General features: G+C 40.2%; 1 protein-coding gene across 3 annotated transcripts in view; it reads right to left on the minus strand.

The window, feature by feature from the left end:
• Positions 1–13,708, minus strand: part of SUN2 (Sad1 and UNC84 domain containing 2) — a 90,597-nt gene that overhangs the window by 62,887 nt on the left and 14,002 nt on the right. Inside the window, exons 3-5 of one of the 3 annotated variants that reach the window (XM_089681989.1) lie at positions 11,335–11,470; positions 10,085–10,242; positions 4,295–4,432 (exon numbers count right to left, since the gene is read on the minus strand). In XM_089681989.1, the coding sequence (XP_089538115.1) occupies positions 4,295–4,432; positions 10,085–10,242; positions 11,335–11,438 (400 nt within the window). In that variant the 5' untranslated portion in view covers positions 11,439–11,470. The remainder of the gene's footprint in view (positions 1–4,294; positions 4,433–10,084; positions 10,243–11,334; positions 11,471–13,708) is intronic. The other 2 variants (XM_089681988.1, XM_089681990.1) reach the window with 2 other exon arrangements.

The raw sequence follows: 13,708 nt of genomic DNA on the forward strand, positions 1-13,708 counted from the left end.
TACCACATTTTTCTTGACCAAGCCAGTGCAATTAGAATAATTGGAATGGCCCATATCTTTACAAAATCAGCAGTTGAGTCAAGGGAGTCACTAGAGCCATTACCCCAAATGTGGGAGGATCCCTGGTTTTTGACAGAAACCTGTCCGGGACCCCACAATATTGATAGCCTGGGTTCTCAGCAACCTCAGAACAGGAGCCAACATCTTGGTCAACACCCTAGGGGCGATGGATAGGCGAAAGGGTAAGGCCACAAATTGACAGTGGCAATTCTCTACTGTGATTCAACAAAATCATTGGTGAGGTTGGAAAATCAAAATGTACAGGAAGCCATCCTTGATATCCACTGAAGAAGTTCATCCCCTTGATGAAGCAAAGCAATCATTGACCAGGTGGACTCCATTCTGGAACTTGAGACCCTTTAGGTCCAGAAAATGCCAGACGTTTATACTTTGGCCTGGGAACTATGAACAGGTTGGGATAGAAGCCATGAGACTTCTCTTTTGCTGACACAGGTGCGATGACCCTCCTGGGTCAGTAGTCTTTTCAAGGCCACTAAAATATTACTCACTCTCAAAGACACCCTTGAACACAAAGTGTGGAGGGGGAAAGCAGTGGAACTCCAGCTTATAGCCTCTGGATACCATGATGCAGATCTAATCATCTGAAGCCAATAGACGTCTACGCACCTGCGTGAATCAGGGTGCCCCTGAACTGTGAAGAGGATTTAGGGATCTAGTTCTTCTTAGGGGTCCAGTTCTTCTTATGAAACTCGAATGTTGGTTTTTGCTTAGAGCCAGGGGGTGTTTAGGAAAGGAGCTTCTTGGATTCCAAAAGGTGTCACTGATTTTTGACCAATAACCTTTGCCTTTAAGAATTACAGACTGCTTTTCCCCACAGTTATCTTTTGAATGTAGGCATCCAGGTACAACCCAAATAAGCCTTCATTCCCAGAGGACTGCCCCTCAATTTGCTTCTTGCAGAGAAGTTCTGCAAATCCACATTTAAGCCAAAAGGATTCTTCTCATATAGACAGACATAGTGCCCACTCATAAAAGCTGCTTTATGGAGTCTTCCAAGGCACCCATCAAGAAATGTATACAGGTTTGTTTGCCTTCTCCTGGACCAACTGTGGAGTATCAGGTTCTGCATATGGATACTAGTTCTGTAACTATGTAAATATTCTTAACCTGTCCTGCCACTCATGCCTCTGCTCTGTGCTTGCTTGTGGGGCTACCCTCACTGACAGAATTTTTAGGTACTTCCAGAAGTGTCTGACATTTCTGTCCCATTGTACACGGTGGTTCCACCTGCTGACCATTACAATCACTAGCGTGTTCCACTTTTAAGTGACAGTATTGCTGTAAGTTCTAGAGCCAATCAGACTGCATCTGAGGCTCTATACCAATTAACACAAGGAATAAATGATTTCCTGTGCTGAGAACTGCAAACCTTTAGAATCAGAGGGCATCCTCAGATTAAAAGAAGCTGGCCCCTTCAGATCTGCATAGCACTTAAATAGACACCTAGAGCTTTGTGGTTGACTTATAGTGCCTTGAAAAAGTATTTATACCTCTTGAAATTTTCCACATTTTGTCATGTTACAACCAAAAACAAACGTATTTTATTAGGATTTTATGTGATAGACCAACACAAAAAGTGGCACATAAATTGTGAAGTTGAAGGAAAATAATAAATGTTTTTCAAAACTTTTTACAAATAAATACGTGAAAAAAGTGTGCCATGCATTTGTACTCAGTCCCCCTGAGTCAATACTTTGTAGAACCACCTTTCGCTGCAATTACAGCTGCAAGTCTTTTGGGGTATGTCTCTACCAGCTTTGCACCTTTAGAGAATTACATTTTTGCCCATTCTTCTTTGCAAAATAGCTCAAGCTCTGTCCGATTGGATGGAGAGCATCTGTGAGCAGCAATTTTCAAGTGTTTCCACAGATTCTCAATTGGATTTCTTTGACTAGGCAATTCTAAACTTATGAATATGCTTTGGTCTAAAATTATTCCATTGCAGCTCTGGCTGTATGTTTAGGGTCATTGTCCTGCTGGTAGGTGAACCTTTGCCCCAGTCTCAAGTCTTTTGCAGTCTCTAACAAGTTTTCTTCTAAGATTGCCTTGTATTTGGCTCCATCCATCTTCTCATCAACTGAGGAAGGGTTGTAACAGCGCAAACACTGCAAAGTCCTGGGAAATGGTAATATGGGGTGATTGTGGTATTAGTGGCTACTGTATGAAGAGCGTAGGATTCCGTGTTGCACTGAGGGCAAGGCTTCCAAATAAGTTGTAGCAATTTCTGTAGATGAGAAAAAGGAGAGAAGCGCCTCTAAGTGCAATAAGTCTTTTAATTCAAGTCTAAATGTAGAAAACACTCACATGTGTGAAGTAATCATAAGCTTAAAAACCGTGGTTAACAATAGTTAACGGTGGGGTGGTAACCCGGGTGAAGAGCCGTCATCTTACTGCGATGTGGGGAGGTCAGCTCTCGGCTGGAACAGCGTGGTGGCTGGAGGGGAACAGCGGTGAGGCCGGCTGGCGTGCACGTTCTCCCTCAGAGCCGGATGGAACGCACGCTGGAACGTAGCGGCGGCGTGGCCGTGATGACCGTGGCCGTGATGCGACGCGTTTCGGAGCATGCACTGGCCGTGGAAGGCGGAAGTGCACTCCTTTTTCAAGCAGGGGGAGGTGGATGAACAGGGGTGAATATATAGGGAACGTGAGTCTAATTGATCAATTAACCAATTAACCAGTGATTGACCATTGCTGTCAGGTGAATAGTGTAAAGTCATGGATGTTAAATGGGGGGGTAAAGGAAACCAAATGGAAAAAAAGAGAGGATGTAATAAATAAGAAAACAGAAGACGTTAGAAAAATGAAAAAAAAATTTCAAAATCTAACGTCTTCTGTTTCCCTTCCCTGTCCCTGCTGACTAAAAGCATCCCCATAACATGATGCTGCCACCACCATGTTTCACAGTGGGGATGGTGTGTTCAAGGTGATGTGCAGTATTATTTGTCCACCACTCATTGCGTTTTGCTTTAAAGGCCAAAAAGTTCCATTTTGGTCTCATCTGACCAGAGCACCTTCTTCCACATATTTGCTGTGTCCCCCCACATGGCTCCTCGCAAAATGCAAATGAGACTTCTTATGGCTTTTTTTCAACAATGGCTTTCTTCTTGCCACTCTTCCATAAAGGCCAGATTTGCAGAGTGCACGATTAATAGTTGTCCTGTGGACCGATTCTCCCACCTGAGATGTGGATTTCTGCAGCTCCGCCAGAGTTACCATGGGCCCCTTTCTGGCTGCTTCACTGATTAATGCTCTCCTTGCTCAGGCCTGTCAGTTTAGGTGGACGGCCATGTCTTGGTAGGTTTGCAGTTGTGCCATACTCTTTCCATTTTCAGATGATGGATTGAACAGAACTCCGTGAGATGTTCAAAGCTTGGCAGAACAGCTGTATTTATACTGATATTAAATTACACACAGCTGTACTAATTACTAATTAGGTGACTTCTGAAGGTTCCACTAGATTTTAGTTAGGGGTATCAGAGTAAAACGGGGCCAAATACAAATACACACCACACTTTTTAGATATTTGTAAAAAATTTTGAAAACCATTTATCATTTTCCTTCAACTTCACAATTATGTGCCACTTTGTGTTGGTCTATCGCAAAATCCCAATAAAATACATTTACGTTTTTGGTTGTAACATGACAAAATGTGGAAAATTTCAAGGAGTATGAATACTTTTTCAAGGCACTGTATATTTAAGAGCTTAGGTTTCAGAATTCTTGTAATAAAATGTTTCAGCAACCTAATGCATGATCCAATCTGATGTGTACAGTATGTGTGACTAAAAGTCAAAGTTTATTAGATTAAGTACAGAAGGGTTAAAACCCCATCAGGGATTTTTCATTTTTACCCATTAGAGAAGTTTCACTTCCTGGCCCAGATTATACTAGTTAGAGGAAATCTCTCCAAAACTAGAAGAAACCACTTAAACAGTTGTAACCAGAACAGTGTCCCTATTGGAAGATTTTTCCTCAATACTTGTCCCTGTGACCATGGTCAAATTCTGGATTTCCTATCACTTTTTGTACCAAAGACAACAGTCATCAGGACAAACAGGGTGGGTAAATCTCCCCAGACAGCAACAAAGCATGACCAGGGTTATTACACTTTTTTTCCATTCTATCGAGCAAAAAAGTCTTGGCTTCACATACACTATTTCTTTGACCATACTCCTTTTATGTAGAAACAGAGATTTAAAACAGAAGCCCTTACCATTGTAATCCTCCTCTGAAGAATAACCAGAAGATGAAGGAGATTTGTCATACGCTGTCTGTCTATCTGAGAAGCCATTCTTGCTGCTGATGTGGGAAATATCTATCCCAAGCCTTTTCCGTACCAAGTCACTCTCTCCTGCAGAAGTCAAATTGCACAATGGGCACATAAAATGATAAACGTTAACCTTCTTATTTAATAAACTTTTTTGTATAATGTGCATTTTCCATAGCATGAGAAATATATTTTCATCTATTAAAAGTGGGATGTGTACTAACCAAACTTGTAACATAAAATGGTGTTTTGCCATACAAAAACCTTTAAACTATAAAACATTTAATCCAGTAACCAATATTTGGCCTAAAATTCCATTGTCAACAACCCTCCACCATACAAGCATACCAGCAAAAAAGCACATTAGTGGAAACTCAAAAAAAGCATATAGTAAAAGATCGGTGTGGGGTTAGGTTAGAACAGGAATGGGCAAACTACGGCACACGGGCCGTATACGGCCCGGCGGACCTTTTAATCCGGCCCGGCGGACCTTTTATTCCGGCCCGGCGGACCTTTTATTCCGGCCCGCGGAGCATGATACAAAAAAAAAAAAAAGCCAGGGCAGGCAAACATTTGCATCATTCAGCGCGCTCAAATGCAATGATTGGCCAGTCTTGCTGCCACTCACATCCTGATAGCCAGTGATTGGCTGTCAGGATGTGTGTAGGCGGGGCAGCGTGACGAACGTGAGGGGAGCTAGGCTCCTCTCACAGTCCGCCCTGAAGACTGGAACGGCGCGGGAACACGGCGAGAGGAACGCGCGGAGCAAAGGTAATTTAATTTATATTAATTCACACATACACATCATTCATCTACTCTTGGTCCGGCCCCCGGGTCCAATATATGAACCCATTGCGGCCCTCAAGTCAAAAAGTTTGCCCACCCCTGGGTTAGAATCACTACTGGGTTTTGGTTATTGTCTGTATCCCTGTATTCATGATCCGCTCTCAGTATTAAAATTGAGCTCTCATTCAGAATCCCTTGTTGTCATCATTGTCACCAGAACTATTGTCCCCACTGAAAGATTTCCCCTCTATCACTGTTCTGGGGACAACCTAAAATGTGGGATTTTTTTTCACTTTCGATGATAATGGTAAACATGAACAATAGGATACTGGATGCATGGGTAACTTTACAAGGCAGAAAACAAAGACACAACCTTGAAAGCCCAATTTAACCGCTTTCCTGCCACCCTATAGCAGAAATACTGCCAAAAGTAGCAGTGTGCAAAATCACGTATATATACACATGTGATTTTGCATTTCCAGGTGGGGGGGGGGCGCACGTGCCCTACCCGTGCTGCCATTGGTGGCCTCAGCTGTCGATCCCCAGGTCCCGGACGGTGTTTCCCCGCTGGCACCTGGCAATCGCTGAGTATCACTGACGGGGTAGAGGTTTGTATGTAAACAATATATATTTCTCCGCTGTCAGCTCCTGCACACCGCTTTGTATTGCTCTGCATAGCAGACCACCCCAGATGTTAACCCCTTCCTGCCCAGTGTCATTAATACAGTGTCAGTGCTTTTTATTAGAGCTAATCGCTGCATTAGTGTCACTGGGGATGTCAGTTCCCCCCCAGTGTCAGAATGCTGCTGCAGTCCCGCTATAAAAGTCACTGATTGCCGCCATTACTAGTATAAAAATAAAAAAACCCACCACAATTCCAGTATATATACCCCATTTGCAGATGCTATAACTTTCACGTAAACCAATTAATTTACACGTATTGGGATTTTTTTTTTTTTTTTTAGCAAAGACATGTAGCAGAAGACATTTTGGCCTAAATTTATGATGAAATTGGATTTTTTAATTTTTTTTTTTTACTGGACATGTTTAATAGCAAAGAGTCAGAAATATTGTTTTTTTTTCCTCAAAATTGTTAGTCTTTTTTTGTTTATAGCGCAAAAAAAAAAAGAAAAGGAGGACGACGCAGAGGTGATCAAAATACTACCGAAAGAAAGCTCCATTTGTGGGTAAAAAAGGACAAATTTAATTTGGGTGCAGTGTTGCATGACCACGCAATTTTCAGTTAAAGTTACACAGCGCTGTATTGCAAAAAATGGCCTGGTCAGGAAGGGGGTAAATCCTCTGGAGAGGTACTATTCCTCCCAAAGACACCAGAGATGAGGAGCTAATTCCCCCACTGACACCAATGGTAGGGCACTATTCCTTCCACTGACACCAATGGTAGGGCACTATTCCTTCCACTGATACCAATGATATATATATATTTTTTTTTTTTTACTCCCACTGACCACCATGTCTATGGCATTATTTACTCCCACTGATTCAAAGGAATTTTTCTACTTTAACAATTCCTGTACCCCTGCATGGTTATGATATGTGATGGATTTTTTGCTTGGACATGCCAAAAAATATTATTTTCTCTCAGTAAAATTGCGGTTTCCTGTGATCCCTCTCAAGTGCTCTTTGGTAGCATAACTAAAAAAAACAGCACCACCCTTTTAGCACAAGTGTCCTCATATACTTAAATTGCAGAGGAAAAAAGGGGATGTGTCAGACCCTGCCTATTACTTAGAGTTGATTATACAGTACAGTAAAAAAATACTGAAATATTTAATACGGTTATGCATTCTTCTATCTAGCCAGCAGATGGAGTTTTCGGCTTCACTTTTACAATATGGTTTAGTAAGGTTTTAACAAGCTACAGTACAGTATTTGAGGTTTATCCTGCATGAGAGATTTGAGACAAAGAACTTACAAGCATACCATACGAAATGCAGAGGTGATCAAATACCACCAAAAGAAAGCTCTATTTGTGGGAAAACAAAGTTACATAAAATTAATTTGGGTGCAGCATTGCATGTCTGCGCAAATGTCAGTTAAAGTAACGCAGCTCTGTATCGCAAAAAATGGCCTGGTCAGGAAGGGGGGTAAATCCTCTGGAGGGCAAGTGGTTAAATGCTGCAGAAGAATCTTACTTAAAAAAAATGTAACTCAAAGTTCAGAACAGGGATGGGCATGTAAAAAGGAACAAACCTGAGGGTCCTGCTTTTGCACCACCACAATATGTGCCCTTAACATTTCAGCAAGAATTGATTTGAATTCTCTTACTTTGGTAAACAATGCAGCAAGTAGGTGTTAGGGTGTCAATCAACATTTTATATACAAAATCTCTGGGCTTTGTCTTTTTACCTGTCTTTTATGCTTTGATGGCTAATCAAAACATCAAGCAGATTAATGTTTCAAATAGAGATATAAGGGAGTCCAAGATTGTTGCTAGTTGAACATTGGCAGAGAATTCCTCTGCTAAATCTTGGTTAAAGGTCAGAGACTCCAAGTCTAATTTACAAAGCTGTGTACACAATTCTTCTAGGATTTTAGCTGAATTGCTTGTGCCAGGGTTGCTTTCAGCTTTAAGTCAAATAAAGGTGGGAGTTAGGTTGAGGAATTTTCATTTTTTTTGGAGAGGCGCAAGTCCTTTTTATTGCTTTTGGCATAGAACCTCGACCACGGGAGCTTTTGTTCCCAAGAACCTAAGGCTTCGTTTTCCACTATATCTTATGCTTCCAGAACTAAATTGTACAAGTCAAGGAAATACTGCAAGTCAGAGGAGTATTTGTCTCCCCTCCCTCTGAGGTTTCATTAAAAGAAAATGACTGCTGAAGCTCAGAGTCTGAACATTTTGTCATATATGATATGTTTATTTGTAAAAGGAGGTTATATATCCATATTGTGAGGCACTAAATAGCACAACTGTGGACTGTGTACATATGTCATCTAGGTTTCTCACCTACACATAGTAGAGGCTCCAGGGTCGATGACTAATATGGGGGGAAAAAAGGGTTTTGTCAGAATCTTAATGAGTTCTGTTTGGGTCCTGGAGGTTTTCTTAGAGCTTTCAGTGGGAACAAGCCTTTGTTCACATCTCATCTGGTAGCTAGACCATGCTATCAGTCTCCTCTGTGCACAGCCTTTATTTACATGTGAGCTGACCAATCCTCAGTACTCTCTTTTGCTCTATCTGCTGTGGGAGCCTGCTGCTGGGTTAATGGCTGAGTGCCAACTGAACACCAAAAAAGGTGTTTTTTGAAAATCCATTAGGGGACATTTGTGAATAGGGCAAATTTGCAATTACCAAATTATCAGGGGGGACTCAGCGGGATTACCGGCTATTAGCTGCAGGTAGGAAGCCCCACAGTGAATAGCTGCAGGCACGGTCAGCCTTTGAATAAAGGGGAACTCTGATTAGTCTCTGGCAGGTAATTGCAGGCAGTCCCATTCCTAAGTGTGAATGGGGCCTGAGCAGAGCTATGTTAGTTGCTTGGATGAGCAGATGTTTTGTATGTTTATGCTATGGGCTTGCTGACAAAGTACTCCTGCACTGTGTTTAAGGCCTTGCTGAATAAAAGTGCAGGACAAACCTCAAGGTCTTCCACACCTTTGGTAGTGTAAGAGTTTTGTGTCCCCCACTGCTTGGCGTGATCCCATCCTCTGAACTCCACTTTGCTGTTGAGCTATTTTAGGGATCTTCTGGTGAACAGTGGGGGGGGGGTACAGGTATCCAACACTCTCCAGAAATGTCGAATGGCAGACACTGATGGAAGCTGCAGTGTTGGAATGGAGGGGTAGCAAGAGACAGTGGAGTATAATGCTTCTCTTGCAGGAAACTTTAAACCAATTCTTTTTTTTTTTAACGATAGGGTCTCTTTAAGGGACTAAGAAAATTATAATATGTTCATTTCAGAACACTACTGAGTTGATTTACTAAAAACGTTGAGAATCTTCACACAATATACTGTGAATATTTACTCCAATTATCTAATAATGTGCAAAAGGAAATAAGTAAACAGGAATTTGCTTTTCATGATTTGATAACCATAATGAATATTCACGCAATTTAGTATGTGAAAAATTTCAACTACATTAGTAAATTAGCCTCTACTCCTACAAAGAAAGCATTCTGTACCTCATAAAAATTAGAAGTACTGTCTTCCTCATTATAAATATTAGGAAGAGTAAAAAAGGGTAACAAAACATTTTCATGAGAATTTCCAGTCAGCAGATATAATAAGGGGTGTATCTCATGTATAGCCCCAGAATGTATTCAAAGTTCCTTTCCTGATGCCAAGTTCCCATTTCTAGAGATGATTTGAAAACTGTAATCGGTATAGAAAGAAATTCCTTTGTGGTTATGTACAATGATGAGGTTTTAATAGTATTTTACAAAATCCTAGTGTTTTATTTTTAAATCAAACATCACAGGCATCTGTAGCAAGCATGCAAGGATCTACCATGGCATTTTCATGTCATGCTGTTATTATTAGATGCTAAGGGAACTTAAGCACTATTATCTGGTTGGACCTCGTAATAACACTTACCTAATCTGACTAATCAATTAGCCGTAAGAGCAGATGATCGCAGAACAAGGATCAGACTGACTGGCACAGAGAGTTGAAAACTATATACTCTATGGAGCTGACTGGAGACATGTGCATTATTGTCCACTAACTAATGTGGTGGTTAAGAAAATGTAAAAAATAAAGAATCCTTCCATGAGCATAATTTTAATATATATAGGTGGTGATCAGAGTGTGGTGGTTAAACTATATCTTTCTGGATGATTTATAATCATGTTTTTTCTATCTAATATAAAATAAAAAAAAACTCCAATCATAATTAAAACCCGGAAAATGTTTGTCACTGTTTACCTGTCAACTAAAAAAAATTTTAATTAATCCTCACAACAGCAGCACATATTGCATGTAACATTACCCCATGTAGATCCTTCATAGTCTGTTTCCTTTAAGGCTGAAGACAAACCACCTCGGTCCCGACTAACATATGTAGATGTCTCACTGTAGTATGTATGCTCAGTGGTTTGCTGGGGGATGGGAGCTCGTTTGATGGTGGTCACTTTCCTCCTTGTACTCCTGTATAATTAGACAATTCATAAAAATATTTTCAAGGTTTTTGACCAATGTGTAGCAAGATCAATGACCCCATACCCACTTAGGCAACAGGACTCTTGTCCAAGGATAGGTACACACTTTCCCAGTTTTTGCATGGCAGCGTTTGCACAGGCACAACAGCTGCTGTACCTCCAGGAAATGCAGGATAAGGACTCTGCACTTTTTCTATAATACCAGCCACATGGAAATGACATAGTAGGAAAACACACTGTGGTTTCCAGTGTATGGGGGTATCATTAAGAATTAGCTGCGGGTGCAGGAAAGTGTGCGATTAAAAACCCACTACTGCACACATATATGAACCGAGCCTAACTGCGATTTACATTTTGGCAGTCTGAAGCGTTTCACCATCACATATTCAGCAAACATTTAAAGTGTTTGCTTGTTGGTGGAGCTGCAATACCAGACTTCAACTGCAGATAGTGCAGAAATTGATAGTATAAAAGGACAGAGAATGTGTTGCTGTGTTGAAATAGGAGTCAAATCATAGCAATCCCCGAAATTCCCTTTTAGGGCTAAACAGTTTATCATACGACATTTTGTTCTACACAATCAGTCTAAAATAATAATACATATACGGATTAAATTTCTACTCATGCCATTTATCTGGTGTAGCTTCTAAAGATATGTAACAAGTTAGAGCCTCTCTGATATTTTCAGCTTTGTGTACATTGAAGTATTTATCTAAATGTGTTTAGAAATGTACCAATGTATGCTTATCTGCTAGAAAATAAACCAAATTCTAAAAAGGAAACAGTGACTCAGAAAGAAGGGAAGAGATGGGTACATCTTGTTTTTGTGCATATTATAGAGGTGATTTTGTATGATGCTTAAGACCACACAGTTTCCTGTGTTAGCCGTGTTTCCTCTCTGCATACCACAGGATGTGACAGTGACAGCTGCTCTATACCTTCTGCTTGCAGATTGACTTGTTAAAAAAAAATATTCCTATATACACACCTAGAGGGCCAAATGTTTAACAAAGTGTATTAGGATAAAGTACTGCATGTGGAATAATGATCCACATAGAAGGATCACAAAACAAATACTAACCTGACAGGACTGTCTCTGTACAATACATGACTCTCCAAGCTGCTAGTGCTGTTCCGGTCATCCTCCTGATCCAGAGTGCTGAGACGCTTGCTGCGACGAGACATCTTCTGCTATATTGCTAGAAACAAATGTAATACTGTATAGTATTTAAAAAAAAAAAAAAGGGCATTTTTTATACAGACAATATACACAAATAATGCTCAGAAAATATACAAGCACATATGCAGTGTTCAACTGAATATTATGTGTATGTTATTTACACTGAAGAAACAAAGCTAGTAAGCATTTTGTTGTATAATTGGGCATTAAAAGTACCTGTAATATAATAGGTGGGCTCAGATATATGGAGGCTAAACTTATCATCCATAGCACAGGCTTGTTCAAAAACTTATATTTTCTTTTATTAGTTAAGTGTTCTTGCATGGCAAGACCACTTACTGTTATCTCACATATATATTCTTATTATTATAGCCAAATTTACCACCCTGACTCCTCCCACAGTTTTTACACTACATAGACAGTAATATACCAAAACACGCGGATTGTTCCCAATTGGAGTGCTATTACTTTGTGGAACGTTTCGCCGAATGGTCCCAAAATATCTGCGTTTTTTTGGTGAAATTGGTCCCATAGGAATGAATGGCTGAATGTTCAAAACTAGAGTGGGAGCTGACAAAAGCTAGAGTGTGAGTAGAAAAATCAGGACATGATTTCTAAACTGCCACCACTCCCTCATTTTCAAGCCCACCTACACAAATCTTATATCAAAACGTTCAGCTATCCCCGCTGCCACTAAAAATGTCCACTGCTAAGCCATAGTCCTGATAGTTTTCACAATATGACCATTTGTTTGCAACTCATGCCGCCCATTGACATTTATTGAAACTCCACTCTAGCCACCTCAAATTTGAAGGGCAATTTCTAAACTGAGATTGTGCCTTCATTTTTAATATTTCAGACACATACTATGCATCAAAATGTAGGTCTGGGTCTTGTGATTCTCACAATATAAAGCTCTTCGGTGTAGGATTTATAAAATTTTTAAAACTACAACCGTTTGAAGATGGCAACCACCAGTGAAGTGAGCAAGTTGGAGCAGTTTGTTTTTAACCGCTCTTCTCTGTCCTTGCTGTAGAGTGAGTTGCCATAGGAACCCAGGTGTGTGAGCAGGTACCAGAGTGACAAGCCACTCCACCCAGTTACTTCGCCCACTCCAGTTGTAGACTACTGGTGGAGGCAAGAACACTTCACACAATTTCCCCAGAAATTGTAGCTTTTCTAGTTTAGATTTTTGCTTGCCTATAAAAAGATGGAGTTCTCCAAATTGTTACCTGATAGTAAACCCCAAAACAATCAATCATTCACAGGGCTGTAAAAAAAAAAAAAAAAACATAAGATCTGAACACAGCTACATTGTTTTCAAAGGAGCCATTCACACAGGATGAGGTGCTTTTAGATCCATAACACAGAATCCAAAAATCTGTATCTATGAACATGCGTTTTACGTGGTTGTGCATATAAATGCATGTATACGCATCCGTACACACATAAATAAATCTAAACAAAGGGGAAACTAAATAATAAAAATAAGGTTATGTATGCATGTGCATCTGTACACATCTTTACATGATTAAACATATCTATACACAAGTATTTTACTAATCATTACACAGGAACTTTTCTCCTAGAAAAACACGTGCAATAACATCAGCACAATTTTTACAGCCATGTGATGGAAGCCTTAAACTGTGGCTCAACAATTCTTAGGTGTGGTGGATGCATGACTTTTTGTTTGTAGGCTTCTTTCCTTTATTTTCAACTTGTGATCCAGCCAGTAAGTCTGTTATTTTTCAATTTCCTTTAAAAAAAAAAAAAAACAACAACACACAAGCTGTCCAGACAAAGTAGCAGTTAGAAGGTTGAGACAAAGCATTTAACACTGTCAGGGGTGCTTACAATGGTCAGATTTTATTAATTTATGTGAAACAGAACAGATCCCCCAACCATCTATTAGCTGATCAGATGTAGATGGGTGTAAATGGACAAATTTCTGTTTACATCCGCCTCCCCATAGAGAACAATGGGTGGTCCAAACAGATCCTAAAAACGGACAGGCGGGCCAGATCAGTCCACCCGTGTGAAAGGACCCAGAAGATAAAAAAATGTTTGCTGTAACTGATTATAAAGTGTTAGCTGGAGTTCAGTTTTTGTTAGTCAAATCTATCTAAATCTACTAGTATAACACTACCCTCCCCCCAGACTGATAATGCTGCTGTCCAGAGAGGCTTGGTTTACTACTTCATCCAGAATGCAGACACCCTAAGAGACATGGCTGATCACAAGGTGAAATAAGGAAAAAAAAAAAAAAAAAAAA

The sequence above is a fragment of the Staurois parvus genome, unplaced genomic scaffold, assembly GCF_062004578.1.
Source record: "Staurois parvus isolate SC_StPar_1 unplaced genomic scaffold, SC_StPar_1.0 ptg000282l, whole genome shotgun sequence".
In the NCBI taxonomy this organism is placed as follows: domain Eukaryota; kingdom Metazoa; phylum Chordata; class Amphibia; order Anura; family Ranidae; genus Staurois; species Staurois parvus.